A 27,230-nucleotide genomic window follows, 5' to 3' on the forward strand; every position below is an offset into this window, starting at 1 on the left:
TAGTTTAAATTGGTTTTTGTTTAAATAGAATTTCCTATGTTCCAGTTTTTCCCCTACTGGGCATCACTGAGTCTTAATCCATCTTTATATCCTGCAGTGATGCATGGCCTCTGCCTCCTCCACACATCCCATTAGGTTTTTGCCTTGATTCATGATTCCTGTACAGTTAAACTACCCTTGAGCTTACCAGAAACACTCCATCAACAGGAACCATAACCAGTGAAGTGGTATTATTATTACTGGACTTTTGAAGAATTCCAATAATTACTTACAGCCAGGATGATGATTAACTGATGTCTTAAGTCAATCAACTTGCAATCCTATAAACAATGTTCTTAAGTGAGGCCCTTTTAACCCTCCTGAGCCACAGCAGACTCCTCTGAGGGGAACACTCCCACAGCTCACCAACTCAAGAGTGTGCAATACTCAGAGGACCCTTGCCAAAAGCTGATGATGGGACCTGAACTGATAGCTCACCACACTGCTTAAGGCTCAGCCCTCACTCCTTCAGAAATGCAAAGGCAGTCAATATGAATATTTCTTATATATTGAACTTAAGGGGAACTTTAGTAGGTATCTTTATCTTTGTACATATGCACAGATCTGTGAGTTGATGTAAACACACTGTAGCAAGTACAGTATAAGTGTTATCATCTCAGATCTATAATTATATTATTGAGTAAATACTATTGAATCTCTTCATAAATGTTAAACTAGTCAATGATTGAGTGTTGCAAAGTCCTTAACAGATGAACCACTGACAAAGTCCAGAACTAAGACTGGACTCAATCATAGCATGAGTTTGGAAAGCTGTGGCATCCCATCTGTAGGGAGAAGGAAGCATCCAAAATTCATATGTGCTTGTGGTTGAACAGAATGAAAAAAAGGCAGAGGATCCTCAAAATTCCATACTTAGCATGGAAATTGGTATGTTAGTCCCTGATCTCCTAGACACACCAGTGGAGTTTGGATAAAGGGTAGGGTGAAAAGGAAGAAAGATGAGGGAGAGGGAAGGGAGAGGGTAGGGAAGGGCAGGGGAGGGAGAGGGAGAGGGAAGGTCCAGCTGATGGGGTGTCCGGGTCGTGAGCTTCATGGAGTCAAGGGGATACCTCAACCCCATTCCTGTGTCTGCTCTGTACTATGTTGTTTATTTCCAGAAGCAGAATGTTTGTCCTGGAAAAGTGCTGCCCTACCTTTGTATGTCCTCATCTCAGTCCATGTCCTGCTCTTGTTCAGTGTGTAGTTACCAAAAAACCTTATCTTCTATGCTTCTACAAAAGTAAGGGGGTTCTTTTTTAACATCATGACTCAGCAGAAAGTATCCCTAACCTTTTTGCATTGTCTATCTCTGTGAATAAATTCAGATTGATTCTAACTCAGTTTTCCTTTGTATGCTTCATCTCTCTAGTAAGTAATAAAGTGAATCTTGCCATCAAACGTTTTAAAGTAATGATTTGCAAATTTATATTAAACCTGCTTTTGCTAATACCTTTTACAGTGATTCATTAAGCAAACTAAACCACTCATGACATACAGTCCCCTGTACAGTACAGGTGTGCGTACACAAGGTTAAGACCCTTCTGAGCTTTCTCTTCTCCAAGAACAACAATTGCAGCTCCAGCTCTTCTATCACAGATGCTTCTCCAGTCATGTTTCAGATCTGGAACTGTGGCAGGAAGTCAAGCTAGCTGCTTTTGTACAATCTTTGTAACTTCTCTTATAGGATGGTGTACAGACACAATTGTATACAGACACAGTAACTGTAACCATAACCTGTTACATCAATTTTATTAGTTTAACACCTTGCCCCAGTCTAGATTTAGTAACTTACAAGTTTTACTTTGTGTTAGTGACAAGTCATTTGAAAGTAAGAGAGGGTAACAAACCAGTAAGTTACTTGCTTGGAGAGAGGGCATTTTGTCAGAATATGTAAACCTCCGCTTTGCTTTTCTTATAAAACAAAGTTCTTGTTGCTTTAGTCTTTGCTGGACATTAACAACATAAAGCAATTCAACATCTGTCTTGAAAAGTTTTACTATATTTAGTGCTATAAATACATAACTTGTTGGCTGAATATCACAACTGCACTTAAGACATTTTAATGTACGACTCTGTAGGGGAGTGTGTTACAGCATTTCTAGTTGGCTTGTCTATGGCAAACTACTATATGTATTAACTACTAGTTAATAACTCCTAAGTTTACATCATGTTGCAGAACTGATATAAACAGCAGAATGCATGCCGTAATGCTCAGAAGAGCCTATTCTGCTGTTTTTTTAAAATAAGATTTGATGCATAAGGTAAAGAAAATTATTTTAATTGATACAAGGGTTTTTAATTAATAATTTTTGATTTCTTAAAAATTCCTTTGTAGAAGACAGGTTGTAAAATTACTCTTCCAGTGCACTGAACCACTTTAACACTTTCCTTTGTAGCAGAAAAGGACTCAAATATTAAAAACAAAGCAAAAAATAATCACAAAATAAAAGTTTATTACTACTTCAAAACATTTCAAAAGTAGCCAAGACAGTGCTGAAAAAAAGGAAAAATTAACACAGTAACAAGACTAAGGTACAATACTATGCAATAGCAATACATCTTTTATAAGATTTATAAACAGGGTATCACTAGTTTAGAAAACATCTAACACCACATTTGTGGAAATAAATTTAAAGTGTATCCCCATAGTAATAGTTTAGAACAGTCACTTAGAAGCAAGGAAGCTGAACTTAGGCCAATTTGTTGCTAATAGTGTCTATGACATTGTAAATGATCAATTTGATTACTGACATTTACAAAAGAAATGGTACAAAAAAGCAGCAAGGTCAGACATAATTTGAAATAAGTTAAAGCGCTTTTAAAATAAGATGTATACACTTTCATGCGAAGGACTATGAAAAGGAGAACAGCAAACAAGAACTCTGCATTAAATTAAAATAGACCAAGAGAGAATATGGGAGAAGCAGTACAAGACAGACCTTTGAACAAATATTGGATTCAAGTACAAAACCATTTACCATTTAAGTGCAAGGCTGAAGTCACAAATTAATGTTCTTTAAACTCTATTCCTAGACTAAATAAAGCTCAAAAATAATACTGCCTGTTTTCACTGTACACACATAGTTCCACAGCATGTTGTAATAACATTTGGTACAAACTTGTATAAAGTTGATCTTTTAATCTTTCATTGCTGGTGCAATAGGATCTTTAAAATTGTTTAAGAGTTTGATGTTTATAGGATAGTTAATAGTCCCCAAGGTAAAGCACTCCAGTCAATATAGTTGTCAAACACATTCCCTTACATAAGTGTAACAGAATTAATAAGGTATTGAACTACTGTTACTGTGGGACAATCAGTACAGCAATAAAAACTATTACTTAAAGTCAGTATTTTGATTTTGCTACTCTGCACTTACTGGAGAAAGATTGATGCCAAAAAAGTTGTTGTAGAAATAAAATGTGTCCTTTGGTTCAACGTACTGCTGTGATCACTGTTAGAACAGTGTCCCATTTTTCATGACTGTACTGGTTATTGGAGTTGCTAATTGCACCACCACTGCCCACATTCTGTTTGAAAAAGTCTGCTTATCAGCTATTATCCCAGGCACCCCAGATTTATAAAGATATCTACTCAACTGTATACTTTTAACATGTGACTTTAAGTTCAGTATTTAAAACTGACTCACTGAAATGAGATCAGAGATTTTATTGTTCTCAGTAGAAACCAAAACTATCCTAATATCATAATCTCATAATATTTATATATTTACTCTGCAAATGTCTCAAAAGAAAGATACTAATTGAAATCATTCCAACTTAGCCATGAAAAGTAAAAGCCAGGTGAGTGAAATTACCTTCTCATGAACAGTTTTCCAACTTCACTGGAAATATAAGGGATAAACATACATATCAAAAATCCACCTAGAAGTAACTGAAATTACTGGGGCTCATAAGTTAACGAATCCCTAACTTTTTAAAAGTGGATACATTTGTATCAATTGAAGGACTCAGAAGATGAATCTTCAGTAAAGCTTGCCCTAAAAATGGAAGGTGAGTTGCAGTATACTGTATACAACCATTCTATTTTAGGCCACCAGTCCTCAAAAATCCCCAATTCTTAGCAATACAATAGATGTGTTTTCTAGCCACTTCTTTTTTAAAAACAATTAATCTCAGCAGTAAAAGAGAAACCATACAGAAAATAACAAAAGTTTTGTCTTATGTGCTTTATATAAAAAGCTTCATGAGTTTTAGAAATGCTTATGGTTCACTTCAATATGTTTACACACAATCAGGAAAGATCTTGAATATTTATCAGTCATGGGGCTCATAAGGAGTATTTGTATTTACATTGATAAGGTACTGTAGCTACATGCAATAGTTCAAGAAACCCAAAATTAACTCAGTAATCTTGCACACCCTGAATCTAAAGTTAAGGTAACACACACTTCTTTCAAACTGCCTTTTTTTTCTCTCTAAGTTGCTCTTAACAGATTAAAAAAGAGCATGGTACTTCATCACCTGAAAAAAAATAGTATGAATGTATCTTATATAGTTAAAACATCTTATAAATAAAGTTAAACTTTATAAGCATAAAAATCCAAAACCAGATTCTTACATTAACTTCATAAAGGGATAAAAGTTAAGACAGCATTGCAACTATTCAAGTGAACCTTGCACCTCTGTTTTTGAGACACTGCAAAGACTAGTTCACACATTTTGGAAAAGGCATATGCAGGACAAAAGGTGGTGTAATTTTCTGTTCTCAGAATGATTGTTCTTTTATTTCTGAGTTTTTAGCCCATTACAAAAGGATCTGCATTTATTGGAAAGAAACACACAGCAAACTAAGGCTAACTTAGTTATGTGCGACAAGTTAAATACACAGTTTGCCAAGAGAACCTCAGAAGGGAAATGAGCATGAAAAGTCTGGGTTTATTCCAGACTGTATCCTGTTGGCATACAGTGAATTTTGGTTGCTGCTTTTAAGAAAAGTCATCAGCTGGGAAGCTATCATCCCAGAAATTACACTCAAATTAGAAAAAAAAAAGTGTGAATCAGAAGTATTTGCAAGGTATCACCCACTAACTCCTAAAGGCATAGAAGTTTGGCAAACTTCTGAAATACCCACTAATACACTAATGAATATCACCACCACCTGAAATGTCAGTGCTCACAGGAGTCACGCACCTGGGAAGACACAACATTTTAGTAGTTACCCCACAGCACCAGCCAAGTATTTGGAAAACACAAAGAACCACTTCCATTCAGACCAAAACAAGATCAAGAGTTGTCATATCCTTTTCCTGTAATGCAACAAGGAAGCAGTTATCCACTCAACACATGCAAGTAGTTAGGAAGGCAGTTCAAATGATTCCATACAGTGGCTTCATTCCATATACTCTGGAAAAACTTGGGCTTACCAAAATGCTTTCTTTGGAAGCCACAAATAGTTTGCTGTGTAGGCATCTCTTAATCTTTGCTCAAGAAATCCATTATCAGGAAGTGCTGTGGTGGACACTGCACTGCATTCTACTGACTCAGCTGTTTCAAATGATTCTCATGAAAGACAAGTGCTGCTCATGTTGCATTGATCTACTGAGCTACACCTTCTTGTATATTTTGAGACCTAGAATGAAAAATCTTACATTCTTTTAATCTCTTAGTCTGTGGGAAGGGAACAAGAAACAATGAAGGGTTTTTCTTGTTCTGCTTTTCTCCACAGTAGAGGACACAAAGTTATTTTAAAAAAATTAACTCAAGTGATGTCCAGTGACAAGGAAGTCTACAGCAATTTAAGGGACCTTGACAGGGTCAGGATTTCACACTGCATTTTTGTTCCATGACTACCACCTCAAATAGAGAAACTATTCCCTTTGATAGCACAACTATATTTATTCATCGTGTACCCTTTATGAAGGGAGGAGACTGGCTATTTACTTTCATACTATGAAGAAGTTCAATTTCTAGTGATTAAATTTAAAAACTAAACAAATCAAAACTTGAGGAAAGGTGATGAACCCAAGAGGAAATCCAACCCAGAATTTTAAGCATGTGTGTCCTGTGCCAGATATGGTGCAGTTACACCTTAATGTTTTACACAAAATAGCCTTGTTATAAATAGATCAATTATCACTATTTGGTTTTTAAGCTGGCTTTCCTTTTTTCTTGGGAGGACCTTTGTACCCTTTAGCCTTTCTTCGCAAGTTTCTCCGATCTACAATGGGTACCTCAATTTCTGCTTCCTCAGAGCTGCTGTCAGCAGCCCGCTCTGCCACTGTCTGCGTGTAATGATCTGTCTGCTCTGTAGACTCTTCTGAGGGCTCTTCCAACTGGTTCTTCTGTGCTTCCTCTCCAGAAGGCTGCTGAAAAGAAACACCTTCAAGTTCAACCGTTACCAAGGAGCTCTGACTCAAGGCAGCAGGGGCCTCCTGCGAGTTGTGCCCTGCTTCCTCATTTTGATCTTCTAGTGAGGAAGGGAGGTTTTCAGAAACAGATTCTTCTGCTGCTTCAGTTACCACAGAGTTGGGCAGGCCATTGTCAGAAGGCTCTTCCTTTGATGCAGAAGCAGCTGCATTTTCAGTGCTGGCCTTTTCACATTCTTGCTGTTCTTCAGCGCCTCCCTTCTCTACTGATGTAACTTCTTCAGTCAACATTTCTGAATCATTTTCATTTAAAACCTATGGGTGGACAAAAACAATCAAAAGGGGAATTAGTTGAAGGTAAAATACACTGAACAACTACTGCCCTTAGCTATTGACCTCAGAGGATAATTTGGCATTCAGCAGGTTTTTAATTCTACACACGTAACCTGACAAAACAGTCCTTCTTCTAGCACAAGTCTATTTTGTGAACCTGCATTTCATATCCAGAGTTGCTCTGATTTTCAAATTGTTCAAAAGACTTGAGTAATTTGAGGTACAGAAAAAGCACTCTGATATTAATCCCAAGGTAAAAAAATATTTTAGACAAATACAATTATTGTTTTGCTAGCATACAATAATCTGCTTTTGCACTATAAATAAGAAAACAGTAAAACCTGTGTTCTGAAAGTAAAGGCATTTTAGCACTAGTTAATTAGTTAAATATTAGTGTAGTCTCCTTATGGATTTACATCATCTGGCCTAATAATTGCTTCTCCCAATAATTTCATACAATGTTAGGGGCTACTTTCTGTTACTTAACAAATGAAAAAATCCCTCCAAGATAAATACACTTTGAAGTAAAATAACTTCACATTTTGTTTCAGTTCCCTCACCTTCTCTGACTCAGTGTCTTCTGGGAGTTTTGCTGGAGCATCAAGGGTCAATGGAACAAACGGCATTACAGGTTCTTTCCCTTGATTCTCAGACAGCAATTTTGATTCGCCACTTGGAACTTCATTTACCATCTCCCTTTCAGCCATGAGTGAGATCTTACCAGTTTCTTCTGCTACCTCACCATTAAGAGGTTCTGATGGAATTTCCTAAAAAGAAAAAATAAATTATATTTGTAAGTCAAAATTATGCCCAGCTATTGTTCCCCAGCACTAACGGATGTACATGGGATCTAAATTTGCAGCTTAATGTGAGAAGCAGATTGCTCAGATATCTAGAATTGTGTGCTAAGAAGGCAGAACTTAATGCAGATTATCTAACTTAGCCAGAGTATTAGTTTGTTGTTGTCACCTGCACTAAATATATGACAATAGCTTACAGTCAGGAGCCAAGACAAGAGGTTTTTAATGCATCTCTCATGCCTCCTGCAGTCATTCCTTGAACCCAACATGTGTAAGGTTCACTTTCTCATCCAACAGTAAGAACATAAAACCCTGAGGGCATTGCTAGGCACAAAGAATATTCAGAAATTTAAATTCAAATTGTTAACAAGGTGAAGCTAAAAGCTGCATTTAAAGTTGATGTTTAAATCCAACAGGCAAGTTTTAAGTAGAGAAGTAAAAAGAGCAAACAGAAGTCACTGAAGCATACCAGGTACTGATGTCTTCAAAAAACTTTTTTTTAAAATTAGAGATACTGGGTCAGATCTTGACCTTTTCCCAGTTGTCTAGAATTTCTTATTAGGAGAAATCAATGAAGAAAATTGGGATGGTAGACAAGCTAGAAAGTCATTTACTGAAGATCTTATAAACTCCATTGTTCAAAATACGCACAGTATTCCCTGAAACTAATTATGTACTAGCCTTAACTTCTCAGATAAACTTCTTAATGAAGTACTGGCGCAAAAAATAAAAGAGCTGAGAATCACATGGAGCACAGTAGCAAGGACCATATTTAACAGAAACTGTAGCTGTATTCCAAACTTAGCTGCTATTGCTATCCCCTCCAGCTCACCTCCGTCTCACTTTGTTTCTCAGAGGGTGATACATGCATTTCCACTTCTAATAGAGACTGGTCCTCATTTTCATCAATTATTTCCTCATCCTTCTCAACAGTATCCACCTTAGGCACTTCTACTAAGTCTTCAGAGCTTTCAGATTTGTGGGCAAGAAGTTCCAGCCTGTAGCAGGTATTAAGATGTATCTTTTAGATTAATACATAATTTTGGTGATCTCAGCAGGGAAATTCTTTCATGACAATTACGTAGTGCATGCTGGCCATAGGAAATACAAATCAAAAAAACTAAATGCATCTAAAAATGGCTAACTCCTCATTAGGAAAAAAAAAAAATAACAACTAGGAAAACTACTTTGGCAATTATAAAATTATATCTGTCTCACTTCCATTTTACGGGAAAGAAATCTGAAATTTCTCTAAGTTTGTTATTTTAAATTTAGAAAGTAGTGATGCATTACATATTTGAAAGCTACAAAGGGTTAAGAAAAACATCAACTTCTTTTTCCCCCCATCCCTACTGTAGAAACAGTTTCAAATTATGGAATTATGAAAACAACTGTATTTGTATAATCACTGAAAATACAGATATTACAAAGACGATGACTGGAAAATAACTCAAGGCAATAAACACATCATGGGTGAATAAATTGCCATAAGCTAGAGGTTACATTAGCAAATATCTAAAGATGAAGTGCTGACGCACTGTCCCACTACTGCAGGGCAGGAACAGTAGCTCAAATATTCAGTTCTCATTTTTGAGATTATAAAGTTTAGATGAACTAGAACTATTACATACAAGCAAAGAAAAAAAGTGCATGCAATACATTCACAGGAGTCTACTTTGTGATCTCATAGTAAAGGCAGTACTGGAGGGTTTCATCCTACATGCCAGTCTTGAAATGAAAGTAGGATTCCATAGGAAAGTGCACAACAGAAGACCTATTTCATTTGTTGGTGTGCATGGAAAGAAAATACCAAGCTCATATGCTGTCCTGATGCCTTAATTTTAGAATTCCTCTTAGCTCTGCTTAAAAACACCATGTAACACATCTTGTGTAACAGCAACACCTCATTGCCTTAATTTTGCAAGGCCCAAAATTTGACATTCAGTAGCGTGTTAGTCCTCTCACATACGAACATTATTAGAAGTAACAGCATTTCTTAAGCAGTGGCAGTATCAAGTGTGCCACTCGACCTGTTTGAACCAGCTTAGGGTAGTGCACTGACAGTGCGGCACAGCAATACAATATTTGTAATTCCACAGAGCAATTTAAACACAAAAATTAGGCACTATCTAGTGGAAGGCCTCAACTGCATAAAGAAAATCCTCACAACTAAGAAGCCTCATGTCACAAGCTTGAGTGATTTCCTAGAAAATAATCAAGTTATCTTCAGTTTGTCAGAAGAGGTTTTAGGGGTTGAAGTGGGTTACTTTGGAAGAGAATGAGAAGGAGACATACACAAGGAGCAGGGTGGGGTGGGCACAGTGTGTCTATGAGGAAGGAAGGGGCTATTTATTTACTTAAAATAGATATTCTGAATGGAAAGACAGTACAAATTATTACTCCAAGCCCTGTCCTGTCAGCACTGTTATGGCACACAAGTCATACTACTCTTCACATGCACATCTGATGGTTGTTACACAGGTTAACATCATTTAAACTGGAAACGGTTTTGGGTTCTTTTCAGGGTATTAGATCAGATATGATGGTTTAAAACACTATCTGAGCAAAGGGCTTTCCTTTGAAGACATGGCTCCCTATAACACTTGTTATTAGCTGACAAGCAGCAACCAGCTGCCCAGCTGAACAGTCAGACTATATTTTACTGCAATATATCAACTGTACTAAGAAATGGGGAAGGGATACCTCCTCAAAGACCACATAGAGTATTATGGATATAAGTCCCGATATATTATTTCAAGAAACTGTGCTGTGAATACAAGTATTTTTACCATTGTACAGATTCAGTTAAAACAGGACACTCTCAGCCTTCACTCTTTTCCTATTATTTCTAGTATCTACTGAGCTTTCATAGGTACTAAGTTTTGGTGCAATCACTCTTCAAATGATGTCTCACTTTTCTCTCTTCCTGGCTTGCATTAGACTTTACTTTTAGTAATTTTAAAATAAAGCAAGTAGAGAGAAAGGAGAAGAAATACCAGTTGCACACCCCGAGACACTAATGTAGTTCATGGCTGCCCAAGCAACAAAGTAAGAAATCAGTAAAAATGGGCTCCTGGTACCTGCTTTTGGACATTTGAAGAGCATTTTCCTCATCTCGTTGGAGAGTTTCAAGTCCAGGTTCCTGTCTATTTTTATTTAGCCTCTGACGTTTTAAATGACTGCTTCGTGTCCAGATGGAAACATGAGTTGCATTAGGGTCTTAGGAGAATAACACAAAAAAATTTCAAGTGAACGAATTCAGTCTAAGATCTACATATGACCTCCCCACACAAAATAGTTCATGAAAGAAATTGAGTGTCACTAAAACAGCATTTCATTGTGATACTTTTTTTCTGGATAGTATCTTTACCAAGACTCATAACAATTTTATGTGAATTCCTCTAAAACATATATGAGTTGAATCTCAGCACCTTAGAGGAAAGCATGTTTTTATATCCATTTTACAGATGAATGAAGTAAAATGGAAAGCTGTAAAATAGCCTGCAAAACTATCTATCTAGAGTAATTGCAATGCTGATAATCAAGGTTATTTTTACCTTCAGATGTGCTTGCATGGACATCTGTTGATTCTTTACCTTTTTGAGAGTCAGCCTGTAGAACAAAAGCAAAGCTAATGTTATTCTAAAATTTTCTGAATTTACCAAAATACCTTCATCATCCTACCTATGGTTACACCTTTCTAAAGCACTATTTCATAGTAACGATCCTATAAAACAATGGCTAAATACTTCTTAATTTGTAGCTAAGTCTTCTGTCTCAACAAATTTAATATTTTTTAAAAGTTATCTTTATGTCATGGATTACTAGTTTTTCTGTTTTTTACTTCTGGCCTTATTGTAGAAGACAAGATTTGAAAGTGAACTGTCACTATAAACAATACTACCAAGATGTTTTCCTAACAGTTCTGCTTATAACTAGTGTCCACACAATTCAATTATAGGAGCCTCTTTCTGTTTGTTTCCCCTTTCTGTATAAACCCAAGGGACTACACTGCAGTGGTTGGCAAAATTTTATTGCAAAGCCTTATTTTTATACTTGTATCCTGTTCTATAGATTTATTTTTATCATGACATCCAAAAGAATATGGCAACCCATGTAAAAAATAAGAAAAGGCAGAACTTAGTGATTCATCAGTTATGCAGCTTACATGCACAGTCAGCACAAGAGGCTGCTTAGCTCCCTCTCCCTAGAGCTTTTTTTGTCTCCTGCTTCTCCACACCATCCCAATACCTTAATTATTTTCTGCAAGTTAGCTGAGGATTCAGCACTTAATACAATAAAGTGAGTACAATAAAGTGCGTACACATTAAAATAAAATTATGTACGTTATTTCTTCTTAGCTGCTAGTAATAATCTGGAACAGCAATTACCAGCATCCTGGTCCACTTTTCCAGTCTCACTTCCAATGCTGTGGAAGGCGGCTAGCAAAAAGTGGCCATGTCTACATTCTGCTATTTGAAGTAGTTTCAAGTAAGTACTAAATACATAAGAATTTGTAAACTAACAATAAATTATTCTAGAATCAAAATGCACAAAATGGGGAGCACTAAGTGAAAGGTGAAAGTTAAAGTTTGCAGATGTTTTTTCATGGTTTGGAAGAAGGTGGGGCATTTTATTTTCTTAGGTGGTCCAATAATTTTCAAACCTTTGTAGAACTGCTTATAGATAGTGCAGATGCCAATTTTAGAGCTGCCAGCTGTTTTACCAAGCTATGAGGAGTTGGAGCACTTTGGTATCTACAGTCTTTTCCTCTGGAAAAGGGCAAGAGGCAGGGCTTGACTTCTTAATTCACAGCAACAAAAATCAAAAGAACAACTATCAGTCTTCTATTTTCTCCAGGTATATCCATATAGATCTATAATCAAAATGTGTAAGTTTTTAGATAATTTTGCTGATATGATCATTATTGCAATCTATCTAAAACTCAGAGATGAGGCTAGAGACACTGTTACAAAATGAAAGACAACTAACAGTTATTTCTTCCAGTCATTTAGAGATTAAAAACATCACAACTTTTCTGTCAATTTTGCTTTGGGAAATACTAATTTTCTCAATTGAGAAAACTTGACTTAAATTCCAAATCTAAAGTTTAAATATTAATATCTGAGAATATTGATTTAGCCATTATTTCCCATTTTTAATTAAAGCACTGACTTCTATGAAAGCATGGTTTTGTCAATTACACAGACAGTCCTTAAAGCATGCAAAATCCATGCTGATGGTATTTGGAGCTATGAATTATTGTCAAGCACATTCTGCGTGGTTTCAGAACACAAATAAAATAAAGGAAGAGCTTCATAATATTTAATATCCCAAACATATTCATGACCACATGTCCATGAGCAGCTGTAATCTGGTTGCTGTATCAAATACATGCAAAGAAAGCTGCAGTCTTTTTGTATGGACAATGTCTAACTCTCCATGCAAACTTAACATCAGACATTGTATTGAACTGTGACATGGATATGTACTTCTAAAAACTCTCTAAACAGTTTAATCTCAGAGACAGTTGAAATACTCTCCTTTATGTAATCTGCTGGGTAAATGGCTCAAATTGCAGACCCTGACAGCTGTGGCACAGACTCTCTACATGCATGGGGAAAACCCACCTGCCCAAAAAAAACTCAACAAAAAAGCCAAAACCAAAAACCAAACAAAAAACAAACAAAGCAAAACCAAACAAAAACAAAACAAACAAACAAACAAAAAAAAAACTACCAACCCACCTTAGACATTAGCATTACATCCACACAGAAAGTAACAAAGCTATTTATCTTTTATATACATTATGGCAAATTCAGTTACAATGATATAGGCAAAAATAATTTCTCATAACTGTTTTTCCAGTAACAATACACTCCAAAAAAAAAAAAAAAAAAAAAAAAAGAGGTAACAGACTGTGTACCCACACTTAGCTGTGTTTCTACCTCAGTCCTTGGTCCACCTGCTTCAGATTCTGCAGACTGACAAAAATTGTCCTCTGCTTGCAAACTCTTATTTTCCTTCTTTGAGGTTTCTGCTGTGAAGATTTAAAAGAGTAAACAGAGCAAGAGAAAATTAGTACCTTTATATAAGAACCGTTGTCCTGCTTTCAGGGATTTCAGAGTTACTTTTCTTTCTAATAGCTCATACAGTGCTCTGTCTTGAATTTAGTGTGAGATAACACATTGATGTTTTAATTGTGCTGAATGGGGGTTACCCTAATTCAAGGACTTTTCACTTTCTTATGCTGAGTGAGCAGGTGCACAAGAAGCTGGGGACAAGACACAGCCAGGAGAACTGACCAAAGAAATATTCCATACCACATTGTTAAGCCCAGTGCATAAACTGGGAGGGGCTAATCACTGCAGCTGCATTGTATATCAGTTCTCTCTCTTGGGTTTCATTTTTCTGGTTTTGTTGTCTCCCTTCTCATCATGATTATTGTTATATTATGCTTCTGTTTAATTCAATCATTAAACTGTTCCTTTCTCAGTCTAGAGGTTTTACATTTTCTTCAGATTATCTTCCCCACCCCACTAAGGCAGGGGACAAGTAGATGTGTGGCACTTAGTTGCTTGTCAAGTGTGAAGGAAAGGCCTTCAAGGAAGACATTCCATGTCACCCAGGCAAGTGGACCATCATGGACAGAGAGGTGTCTAGTACCTGAAGGAGCTAGCTTTGCTAGAGATGATTTGTCATGAGCCAAAGAATGTGCAGTCACGTACAGATCTAGACAAAGCCCAATGCACATAATCCACATCGTAGATATTTGTATATGTAGCACACCATCATCATGTGTGCATTGGCATTAATGACCTAGAGAGATGAAGAAGTACCCACGGTGGATGAAGTGGTTTGCTAACTCTGGGAATACAAAGAAAATCTCTCTTCCCACCTAAGAACTTGCCTCTCAGTTGTGAAAAAATCTGTTCAAAAAGTATGAAAAACTGCTCCAGGAGTTACAGAAACAAAAGGAAGACAGGTTCTACTCCCCATCTGTACAGACAAGTATCACAGCTATTAAGAGAGTATTCTTTTGCTCAAAAAAGAGGATAAAGGATACACACCATGGTTCTTAAAGTTCTGTGGGACCACGGAAAGGATATGAAAAAATGAGATGGAAAATCCACCTCCACCCTAGAGGCATGAACTACAAGGAAAAACAATCACAAATGTGGATTCTTCCAGGAAAATTGCTGCTCCAGTCAGCAATTCCCCAGACAGAATGGAATGGCTAATGCTACTCCTGATTCTGTGGTAAAGAATTCTAAACCTTTTTCACAAGAAGTGGGTGGAGAATTCTATATCCAGTACTAGAGGGCCCTGCCTCCTGTCAATGGCAGAAGATGATTAGTTAAGTTCACTGGAATGTGAGGATCCAGTAGCCTAGAATGTCAAACCCACAAGAGCATAAGGCTCTAATAGACGTTAGTGCCATAATGCGATCATGCTATAGAGGGCAATAACCCATTTGTAGTTCTGGAGTGGCAGGAAGGTCCCAACAGCTGACTATAACGGAGGCTGAAACTAGCCTGACTGGGAATGAGTGGCAAAAGCACGTCACTGTGACTGGCCTAGAGACTCTGTGCATGTTTGGCACAGATTGTTTCAGAAGAGGATATTTCAGGGACCCAAAAGGGTAGCATTGCGCTTTCACCACAGCTGCCTTGGAGACAGGGGAAATCAAGCATCTGTCTCCCTGGCATTTTCTCTCAGATGACCCTTCTGTTGTGGAGCTGTTGAAGAATAACAGGTGCCAGTCACTACCACAATGGTGCACCAGCAGAAATACTGCACCAACTAGGTTGTCCAGGAATCTTGAAAGTGATCAAGGACTGGCATGAAAAGATTTTGGAATATCACTGGATGAGGTGACCCATACTGAAGAGGACTCACTGTGTAATTAATTACCAGAAAATGAGAAGAAATGTGCCTTATATACTGATTGTTCTGTCACATTGCCGGAAAGGATCAGAGATCGAGTCTCCTACAACAAGTTGCTGAAGGAGAAGGTGAATCAAGTGAGTTTGCAGAAGTGAAGCCCATCCAGCTGGCTTTAGACATTGCTGAATGAGAAAAATGACCAATATTTTAGTTCTATACTGACTTCTGTAGTGGCAAATGCCCTGTGGGGTGGTTGCAGTGAAAGAAGCAGAGTAACTGGCAGCAAAAAGGTAAGATCAATCTGAGCTGCCACATTGTGACAAGATCCTGCTGTCTAGGTGGAGGACCTGGTTGTGAAAGTACCTTACATAGAGACTGATCACCCAAGAAATGGGCCACAGAGGAACATCAGAACAACCAGAAAGTGCATCAGGCTGCTAAGATTGAAGCGACTCAGGTGGATCAGAATTGTCAACAGAAGGGAAAATTATTTCTACCTTGGTGCACCCATGACACCTTAGACAATCAAGGATGATTAATTATATGTGGACACACGATCCAGGGGTGGACTCAACCATGGACACAATTGCACAGATTTTCCATGAATGTGAAACATTCACTGCAATTAAACAGGTCAAGTGGTTAAAGCCTCTCTACTATGGAGAATGACAACTGAAATAGAAATATGGAGAGACTGGGCAGATAGACTATATCACACTCCCCCAGAACTCCAGGGAAAAATGTCATGTGCTCATAATGGTGGAAGCAACACCTAAAGAGGAGAGAATATAGCCTGAACCCCATGCCACCATCAGAAACAGTGGGTCTTAAGAAGAAAACCTTAAGAAGATGACAGAGTGTCCCAGAAGTTCCAGAATGAGGGAGTGGGATTATTTTCCTAAACAGCATCACGGACATCTGGGGCAAAGTCCATGGCATTGAGTGGGAATATTACATTCTCTGTCATGCAACAGCCTCCAGAAATATGAAATGATACAACAGGCTGTTACCCATTTATCCTGGAGCATTCAAACATTGGGACACACATTTAACAGAAGCCATCTGTTAAGTAAACACTAGGGAATCTGACAGTCAGTCTGACACAGCAGAATCCAAACTTCCACACATTGTAGAAAGGGATAAATTTCCTTTAGTGTGCATAAACATGCAGAGAGAAACAGTCTGGGTTATTCCTGCTTCATGAAAAGGCAAAATAATTTGTGGAATAGAGTTTGCTCAAGCACTTTCTACTTAGCAGGTAATACAGGAAGATGGGAAAGTCCATTGCATTCCTTACAGGGATTAGATTTTGGGTTTGAGTAGCCAATAAATTTAATTGCATGATCTTAATAGCCATATAACACTTTTTACTGTCTCTGTCATGGTTATATGCCTATCACTGAACTGGGTACCTCACAGCACTTCTTTTCACCATTTTGAATTTGGGCATCAGAACCTGATTCCCATTCAATTGCCATATCAAAGGTATTACAGTAAAAATCACCCAGACCAATGAAGAATTAACTTTGTGAAATCAAACAAGTGCAATGGTGACAGAAGCAGAACTGACTCCAGCATGCAACAATCCAACAATCCAGCTTGATGCAAAATCTTTTCTGCCCTGAAAGACTATTACAACAGATGGAGCTCAAAGTCATGAACTAAAGGAACTCAATAGACATTTTAGAGGGATGGCCCATAGACTAAAGCAATGATATATGTGTGTGATGTGTGCATATGTGTCAGAAGACAGGACATGTAATGGTGTACTGCAAAGAACAGAACCTGGATATGACATAAAAGATACAGAAAATAAGGAGTGGATATCATCCCATTTTCAGAAGGGATAGAATTAATTTTCTCCTAGTAGCTGGCACAGTGCTGCATTTTGAAGTCAGTAGGAGAATAATATTGATACCACACTATTTTCATTGCTGCTGAGTAGTGTTTACTCTTTGGGAAGGACTTTTCAGTTTCCCGTGCTTTGCCAGTGAGCAGGTGCACAGGAGGATGGGAGGGACCATAGCTAGAACAGCTGACCTGAACTGGCCACAGGGATATTCCATCACAGAACATCATGTTCAGTATATGAACTGGGGACAGTTGGCTAGAAGGGGCTGCTTGCCGATTGCCTCAGCATCTTATCAGCCGGTAGTGAGCAATTCCACTGTGCACCGCTTCTCGCTCTTGGGTTTTATTTATCTGATTTTGTCTCCCTTTTCATTATTATATTTTATCTTATTTTTAATTATTAAACTGTTCTTATCTCAACCCAGAGGTTTTACTTTTTTTTTCAGACTCTCCTTCCCATCTCACTGGGGGAGAAGAGGGTGAACAAGCAGCTGCATAGTACTTACCTGCCAGCTGAGGTTAAAATATGACACCATTCCAAATATGATCTCAAAGGTCTCAGGACAAATAGAAATCTTTCTGCTAGTTTCTACACAGTGTTCACAGAAGTCACTCTTGTACAGTATTTGTTCAACTTTTACAAAGTGTCAGAAAACAGCAAAACAAAGCATCCTTACCTGCAATTTTGAGATTTTCCATTTGCACTATAAACATAATAGACTTTCTCTGGAACCAATCTCCTCCTCCCTCCACTTGCCACAAAAGGTTTTTATCCCCAGGGTACTTCTCAAGGTACTGCTTACAAGCTGAGCAAACACAAGAAAAACACTATATTATAGATACTACATACTCAGCTATACCTCAGTTTTTAAAGTTTATCTGAAATCAAATTATTTTGCAATCTACCATCATATACAAAAAAAAACCAGAAAGAACTGTTTAACAAAATAGTATAGTCTGAAATAAACTTTGCTTTACTCTACACATCTTTCTTAATTAATCCTTTCTTAATATAGGTTTAAATACTTCCCATTATTATCTTGAATTGCAAAAAAAGATGAATGGTATTTTATTCTTTTCCTAGTAGCCACTTGAGATTTTTGCAACTTCACTAGTTACTGTTCCTGCCAATGACAAACTCAACTCAGGACAGAAGGGTTCTTAGGCAGAGGATGTAACTGAGTGCTTTTTGTCACCTCACACTTTAGTAGGCACCTGTGACAAGAATTCTCTGAGAGTGTTAACATGTTACCATTGAATGGTTAATCACTATTCACTTCCAGAATATTTTCTGCGCTGCTGTCCTTCCATCTCTTTTCTCTCTATACCTGTATCAAACATACAGGTGAAGAGGCATGCATGCTTTGATACTATTCTTTGGTCTTTGCTAGAAAAAGCTACCATTTTTCACCTGGTTCACTACTGATACACAATTTCAGAGCACAAGATCCCCACTGTGTCATTTCTTGACTACAAAAATGAATTAAATTCTGCTCAAGTAATTTTCCTCATTGAAGCCTAACAAAGCAGGTCTTATCAGATCCAGCGACAAACTGTGATGCTTGGAAAAGCAGAATATTTCTACTGGTTAAGAAGGCCAGATAAAAATGTTCATAGAAGGGGCCCTGGCAAAAGGCCTAAGAAGGAACATGCCTTGAGAAGCAGGACAAAAGAAATGTGCTTCTTGTCTGAACACAGTCGCAAGAACATAGTTTCCAGAATCCATGTAATTTCCTGCATGACATAGTCCTCTTAGGTTGCTAATGGAAGAAGCATATGTGCTTCCTTTGTATTTTAGAACTGTGCCTTCTGATATGCAAGTTAAAGCAGAGCCTAGTATGTCCTCTTCACCAGAAGTTCAGAGAAAGCATGAATTAAACAACCTCATGGGGTTTAGGTGTGAGCAAGGAAAAGGTGCTACAAGGCAAATAGACCCACAAGGCAAATTAGATCCCACACAAAAAAACCTTAGCCCATGCTACAGGCTTGGTGGGGGAAACGGGACAGTGGTAAACTTCACAGCGGCAGAAAGCCAACAGAGCTTTTACATAGAGGATTAAAAATTGAATCAGGAACTATTTAATCTTAGACAAATCAGGATTTTTAGCCTCCACCAAAGTGCAGAAAATTTAATGTAGAACATGAGGATGAGGCCACAAACATGGAGGTTGAATGACAACACTCATTCAGACATGAAAAGAAACCACAAAGACAATTAGAAGAAAAAATTAAAGAGCTTGCCTGTATACATGACAGATGATAGTGGATATCGTAGGCCAAGAGGCTCTTCAGTAAAGGAATCCACAAAGTCTTCCAACATGATTAACCCAGAGTCTTTCCCACGATGTTTCTTTCTAACAAACATTGTGTCTAGCACTGGCAACTTATACTTCTGATGAAGAAGAGAGCTACAAACAGTTCCTGAAATAATCAGAGGGAAAAAATATCCATGAGTATGGATGACATAACTGCATGCTGACTGACATGCTGCAGCATGGATTTCAGCATATGTAAATAAAGACTTTTCTAAGTTATAAAAATTCCAAACTATATAATAGTAAGTTATAAAAATAATTTATAACTTTATTAAAAATAAATCATTTGTATTAGTAATTTATTAACTTTTTAAGCAGACTTCATAATGTTTCCAAGATACATTAATAGAATAATGTAACAGAAAAAGTCTGTAGCACCAGAAAAGAATAGACAAGACAAAGAGGAAAGGCTCACTTTGAAATTTCACTCTACACTTCTATATGAAAACTAGTAAAAATGGAGCTGAAAGATGGAGGAGGGAATAAGAGAAAACAAAATTATTTAAATACACTTTTATGCTGATTACATGACTTCTCAGGACAAATTTGAAAAATAATTCAGTTCTTGCTTAAAGATGAAACAATTATTCCAATTTTTAAAATGAAGACACAAAAAAAATGCTAGGACATTTTACATTGAAATTCTCCCATAAACAATATATTATCTTAAACAAACATGAAACAGATGGTGACAACACATAAGTCCTTCAGCATCAGAGGATTCCAAGAATAGCTATGAACTCAGCAGTGAGAAAACGATGGCTTTACAATGGCATTAAGACAGTCCATTAACAGCCAATCCATTTTCAAGCTGTTCAGTGAATCTGTGAACTATGGCAAAGACTCTTCTCTAACAAGGCCAGTGAGAAACAAAGATGTACAATCCAGCTAGTCTGTATTGTTTCCAACCCATGAACATACTTATTTTTGGGCCACAAAATTAATCAGAGGGCTGGAGCACTGCTCACATGAGGAAAGCTGAGGCTGTTCAGCCTGGAGAAGAGAAGGCTCTGGGGTGACCTAATTGTGGCCTTTCAGCATTTGAAAGGAGCCTACAAGAAAGTTGGAGAGGGACTTTTTAAAAGGTCATAAAGTGATAGGATAAGGGGCAGAGGCCTTAAGCCACAGGAGGATAGATTTAGATTGGATATTAGGAAGAAACCTTTTACTGTGAGGGTGGTGAGGCTCTGGGACATGTTGCTCAAAGAAGGTGTGAATGCTACATCCCTGAAAGAGTATGTTCAAAATATGAAGCTGTGAGTGTCCCATCCCATGTTCATGCCATGTTGAATGGGGTCCTAGTCGAGTGGAAGGTGTCTCTGCCCATGGCAGGGGGGTTGAAACTAGATGGTCTTTAATGGTCTATTCCCACCAAAATAATTCTGTGATTCTATTATTATTTTCATTTTTCAAGCAAGGCAAATTTGAGCAGAGAGGTTACATTATTTGGGTACCCTTTGGGATGCCTAAAGAGCTCCACCACTCCTCAAAATATCTGTCTACGGAGTGGTCCTTTCCACATAGGCTACCCATTTGGAGAGTACAACACACACTCAAACATGGGTGAAATTTTGAAAATTTTTTGAAAGAAAAGCCTTCCATTTTTGCTAACTCAAGACAACCAAGTCCAATCCAAGTCCAACAATTGTTCTAGAGAAGAAAAAAATGCTGTCGGGTATATCAAATTTCTTACAGTTTTAAATACATTTTGTAATTATGAAGTAATCTAAGAGCTTATATTGCTAAAGCATGTATTTATTTCAGCTAGAGATTTTCACAGCCATCTGATCTCTTATGACTACAGGAAAACATCAACTCAATTAGGCCTGCAAGGCTTATAAAGCCTACTAATACAATATTCTTCAAATAAGCTATCTCCTCCCCTTTACTTCCCAAATCCCACAATCCTCAAACATTCTACCTGTAGGTTTAACAGAATAGAACCCAATAGCCTCTCCTTTTTTCCACATGATCTTAGCATAATGGCTGCTACCATGACAGAGAAATGGGATCTCATTTCTTTCCATTTCTTGTGTTCGATAGATAATTCGATTTAGAACATAGAGAACAACTCTCTCTCCAACAGACTTCACCTAAGGGAACACAGAAAAAACATTTCAGAGGATTGGTCAGATTAGTTAATACTCATGCATGACAGACCTTATTTAACACAGCTGCAGAGAGATTTCAAGGGAAGGCTGTCAGTGCTAAAGCAGGGTGACTCTCTGAGGTTTGTTATAAGGCAAGAAGATGCTCAGAAACTGTTGCAATAGGTTAAGGACGAATCACAACCAATGTCACCCCCAATCCAATGTGTAAAATCTGGGAAAAGGGTAGTGGAGTGAAAATATTATGATCTAACTCAAACCTATACTTGTACTTAAACATTCACCAAGCACAAGAGCAGTACATCAGCCTCAGAATTCCCAGGCTAGCAGGTAACTGAATTCTTACAAAGAAGAAATTATGAGCTTCAGGGTGGCAGGACTTGGCACACTCAATCACTCCTGATGGAGTGGTAGGCAACAGGGCATGATGCAGTGAAAAAACTTGTTACAACAGTTTCTGTGGCATGTAATAAGGAATTAAATATCCTTTTATCTATCCTACAGGGTTCCTTTCATAGATGAAATTTGAGTTCACCACTATTCTACTTATTGTGAAAGAAAGAGGAATCATGATCTATTCCAATCCTTAGCCTCAGCTACCTCCCTTGTAAAAGATTTGGCTTTCCTGATTTTCCTACCATTAAGAATTATGTAGAAAGCCAAGCTACATGCCAAACTCTCAAGAGAAAATTTTAAAAATTGCAAAAATCAAAGACAAATGCCCAGATTCCATGAGCAGATATAAATTACACCCCTGGAAAAACACAGATTTCCAGTTTTGCTACACAGGGTTAAATAATGGTAACAAAGGTCAATGACGGGCAATAAAGCAACTTTTATTTTAAAAATAAAATAATTTTATTTTATTGCAACGGGCAATACCAGGCAACTTACTTTTCCAGACCTCATGTATTGCCACTGCAAGCCACCAACTCCAACTTGCTTCTGTCAACACATTTCTGACAGTATTTTTGGTTTACTGGTTTCTTGATAAGATCAATAGGTACTGCTATGGTACAATGCACTATTCTACCAAGATGTTTCAACACAACCAGATAACAATATTCTGAAGAACAAAGAAAAAAAATGATAACACGGCTAACATCTAAGTTGTCTACATATGAAGCTGCTGTACAAAGGTCATTCTTGTTCATGACTATCTTCATGCTGAGGTTCCTTTCCCTCTTGTACCTATTCCTCTATTCTCTTGCAACAGCCCTCTCATTACCAATTTAAATTAAAACATGTAGTATCTTGCACATTACCTATTTGCCATTATTTTGGAGTATAGGATTAATTGCTAGGCAAATGTTGGAGCGCTTTACCTGATGAAGCCCTTGTCTAGCAGGGACAGATGTTCTCACAATGTCATCAATTGACCACCACTGGTCAGCAAGATACAGGGCTACAGCTTGAAAGAAACAAGGGAAATAAAAAGTTAGTGATTCTTACCATTCCAAAAGAACCATATTAATTAAAGTTGCTAAATACTCAGGAATAATAATGTGGTAATCACATTAGGCATCTTGTAGATGGCACTATATTAATGTAGATCCTACTACCCTAGCACAACCAACGGGGCACTGTACACACTACCCATATAAATGCTCCCTAGTCCAAAACCTTTTTTGATAACTGAGACTAATAAACACTGGGGGGGGGGGGGGGGGGGGGATTGTTTGTTTGTTTGTGTTTGAGGGTTTTTTTTTGTGGTATGGTATACAGGAACTATTTTTCAGACATAAGCACTATCCTTTAACCCTGTGCTCTAACATCTCCTTTCACTAAAAACTGCCTGTCAAGATAAGTCTCACTCATACATGTATTTTATTATTGGGGAGCTAATAGATATTAATATTGAAACTGTGCAAGTTTTAGAGAGTTAGATGAATGTAAAAAGGCTGATAGCCATTTAAGCAGCAGTTAGGAAGAGTATGATATATAGGCATTTGTGGCATATTTGGCAATCATATACATGGCATTAAATGGAAGAAGGAAATGTGGAGAACTGGAAGGGGAGGAAGAAGGGAGGAAGAATGGGAGGAGAAAACCCACAAAAACTGTCTTCTCAACCAGAGCTATGCTAGGACTTCAAGCTAAAGACAAATTTACACACAATGCTGATCAATCACTATTAATAAAGAGCATTTAAATTCATGTGCAAATTAATGGATTCTAAGAATGTTCAATAAATACCTTTTGGAGAGGTGAAGCATACATAAAGAGATCAAGAGATACATATTGTACTATGGTCCAGACAAGCATCACATTATTTTGCTACTTATCTTTTGAATTCAATGGGTCCAGTTCTGATCTGATTAGAGTGAGAAGTTCTAGTACTTGTGTATATAAATACACAACAAAAAATAACACTATGTGAACAAAAAGACGGGGAAGAACAAAGGCACAATGGAAAAGTTACGGGCTACAGTAGCATTAAATGAGCAAGGGCCTGGTTACATGCATTTTCCACAATAAAAGAAAAAAAAGGCAATACAGAGATAAAACTTAAAATTAAACCTGTAAGTGAATCCCATGGTGCAAACAGTGCAAGAACTTTGTGTGTCTGCTCTTCACCATAAAGAGGAACGAAGCCCACAGATGTCAAGGTAATAGGAACCTGCAAGAAGAATGTTCAATAATTCAGTAGACTCTTGCTAAAACAAGAGTAGTAAAATATAGAGAATGTTTATCAAGGTAAACAAGAAGAACATTAAAAATCAAGTCCTTAACAGCTAGCTGTAAAAGACAAGCCTTTCTTTCAGTCCTTTCTTTAGACACATCTTCCTGGAGACAAACTACATCTAAAGAGCTCTGACGCTTAAGCTCTGGCAGATTTAGCTGCAGTAATTTGTACAGCTCTCTTCTGCAGACAGTTTGCATTTGTGTGCGCAACTGAAGTAAGGTGTGCAAGGAGCCAGCATTATGTTCTCTTCAACAGTCCCAACTGCACAAGCTGTCAAAGCCAACAGAAGAATGAAGCAGTTGGTCAAGCGCTGAAACAAGCTTGCACAGCAAAACTGTCTGTTAGGAAGTTCTAATGTGCTACAGTGGGAAGGGAAATTCAAAAGGGTTTTGTTCCCTGAAGTTACACACATTAGAAATTCTGAAGTTGTCTACTTGATATTCCTCCTCGGAAAAAGATATGGGAAGGGTCAAATAATCTTCCTTTAGGGAATCAAGTAAATTTGTGGAAATGCATTTTGATATTTAAATTCACATGCTTCCATTATTAAATTAATGTATAAAAAACGTGACAGACATGAATTGAAGTGGTAGACAGACTTGCTTAACAAATTTAAGAAGATTATGACATGCCATTGCACAAATGAGGATGTTAATACAAGCAATCATTTAGGCATACAGCACTTGCATAAATGCAGGAAAGTAGTCAAGACACTGATTCTGCCAAGGAATCCATTGCACTGACCTTTAGATCCCACAGAAAATCCTCTCAGCTCACTTACTTTTCATTAAAGCTATACACTGCTGGATTTATTGGTACTATTTCTAACACAAGCAGTCATCTGGACAGAACCAACACTGACCAACTCATCACACAAGAGATAAGTGTTTAAGGCATAAAAGTGTCACAGGTATTCTCTACTAGAGATCAGTAACAGCATAGAATATTTCAGATAAAGAAAAAAGAACCAATTTTGAAATTAGTGAAGCTTATTAATCACAACTTGAACCCAAACATGAAGAACACTGAAGGACTGAGATTAAAAAAGAGCCAGTTAGCTCAAGTAAATCATTAACCCCTTAGTGATGATAGGTTTTTGAGAATGCATGAGGTTTGATTCATCAGTTGAAAATTTAAGGTTATAGTCAGGTTGGGGTATTTTAGGTTTTTAAAAATTGTATAATATACACAGATCCATTGGCTAGAAGCAGCACACCATAACTGAAACCCATATTTAAACCCAGTTACAGAATTTAAAAAGTAGAGTTTAACACAAATTCTGAATTTGGAAAAATATGAAAGCTTTGATAAAATAGTTCTGAAATTAAAAAGGACTGGAAATCTTAAATCTATAAGGATATTAAGAACACCAGTACTACAGTATTTGCTGGTTTTTACCTTGCGGCAGTCTGGCAGAGAAAAGAATTCAGGAGAGTTTGGATTCCCCCACCGAAGATCAAAGAGGTAGTCCTCTGCTGAGTTCTCCAAGTCCTCATGACTGCAATTGTTCAATATATCCACAGGGAATGACATGCTCTTGAGAAATAAAGAAACATTATTAATGTAGGTACTTTGAGACATACAATGCAGATGTAAATAAGACTGTTGAACACCCACACTCTGCTATTGACTCTATATCCATAACAGAAAATAGAAAGGTTCCAGCATTTACAATTAATTAGGATGGTGACCAATAACACCCAGTCTGTAAAAGAATAAAATCTGTACTCATAAGCAGAAAAGAATGAGATTAGCCTACAGATCCCCCTAGACCTCAGTTGTGGCAGATTTCCAGCACACAAGGCCCATGTTTGCTGCACAAGTACATGCTGCTTTGAGGTGGCAGACTTAGTTCTATCTCCCTCCAAGATGATGTTTTTCATGTCACCAGTCACGTTATAACTAGATGGTAAAAAAAAGTAAACCACCCAGATGATAACAATATGGACTTAATTTGAGACTTTGCATTTAAATCCATCTCTGAAGAAACCAAAACATTGCTCAGGATTTTTCTCATCAACTGGACAGTTAGGGTTCTTAACAGATGGTTGTTTCCAAAGGCATTTCAGCTGTGAACAGAAACTTACACAAGCTCATTAAAAGCAAGCGCCCACAGCAGACTAAAGAGAGACATTTTAAGGAGGTCACAAGACAAGACTGTAACACTGAAGCCAAACCATAGTGGCAATAACTCCTCAAAAGCTCTTAGATTCAAATTTTCCTTGTCAAAGCAGTGTGAAATTAAAATGAGCAAGAGCTCCTGGAATCCAGGAGCCAGTAGTCTTCAGGTAATGCTCTTCCAACTCTATAAAACTATACACAGAAATATACCCCTCAGCTGCTTTAAAGATGTGACTCAATCTCTCAGAAGCAGGAATAAATACAAGTTCATGAGAACCTGCTCTGGTGTTCTGGAGGAACACAGGGATCTTACTGTCTTTCTCAGCTCTCATGAGCCCATCACACAAGTTTCTGAACACTGAAGTTTTTATACAAGTTTTATGATTCCTAGTCTTCACTATGGAGGCATATTTTTCAGACTTATTTTAAATCTTAGTGTGCAATGATTTTTTTTTTTTTGCTCTTTACCTTCAGTCCCCTCTATTTAATCTACCATTCATTATTCTACTGACACAGGTAAATCAAGGGCAAAACAACATCTTATTCTGACTCAATCAGTAGAAATTAAAAGTTTACATTTTGAAGGTTTTTAAACAGCAATAATATGCTACTACTAAGTTGATTGGAGAGAATAGACTGCTCCTTCTACAGAAGAGATTTTTTTCCCCTGTTAAAATGGAATTTGGACATGACTTCATTGGCATCTACAACTGCTGCCTTTAACACTGCTGCTTATGAAAACACTAATGTTTTCCATGAATGCC

General features: G+C 37.4%; 1 protein-coding gene across 1 annotated transcript; it reads right to left on the reverse strand.

Annotated features, from left to right (window-relative positions):
• Positions 1-2,472: 2,472 nt before the first annotated feature.
• On the reverse strand, positions 2,473-25,878 carry FAM169A (family with sequence similarity 169 member A). Its single transcript, XM_053932507.1, has 12 exons — positions 25,744-25,878; positions 24,180-24,279; positions 22,985-23,070; positions 21,473-21,644; positions 19,478-19,657; positions 17,914-18,042; positions 13,429-13,538; positions 11,056-11,110; positions 10,579-10,717; positions 8,331-8,496; positions 7,259-7,465; positions 2,473-6,680 (listed from the first exon to the last, which is right to left on the reverse strand). Exons 1-12 carry the CDS (start codon positions 25,876-25,878, stop codon positions 6,147-6,149), a joined length of 2,013 nt encoding a protein of 670 aa, XP_053788482.1. The 3' UTR covers positions 2,473-6,146.
• Between the last annotated feature and the right edge of the window lie 1,352 nt (positions 25,879-27,230).

This window comes from Vidua chalybeata, chromosome Z (genome assembly GCF_026979565.1).
Source record: "Vidua chalybeata isolate OUT-0048 chromosome Z, bVidCha1 merged haplotype, whole genome shotgun sequence".
NCBI lineage: Eukaryota > Metazoa > Chordata > Aves > Passeriformes > Viduidae > Vidua > Vidua chalybeata.

Coding starts and splice junctions, on each gene's coding strand:
- FAM169A (XM_053932507.1), bottom strand. CDS start 25,878: ATGTCATTCCCTGTGGATATATTGAACAATTGCAGTCATGAGGACTTG. Junction 10,718..11,055: donor CCATGCAAGCACATCTGAAG/GTAAAAATAACC, acceptor TATTCTCCTAAG/ACCCTAATGCAACTCATGTT. Junction 7,466..8,330: donor AGAAACAAAGTGAGACGGAG/GTGAGCTGGAGG, acceptor TTTTCTTTTTAG/GAAATTCCATCAGAACCTCT.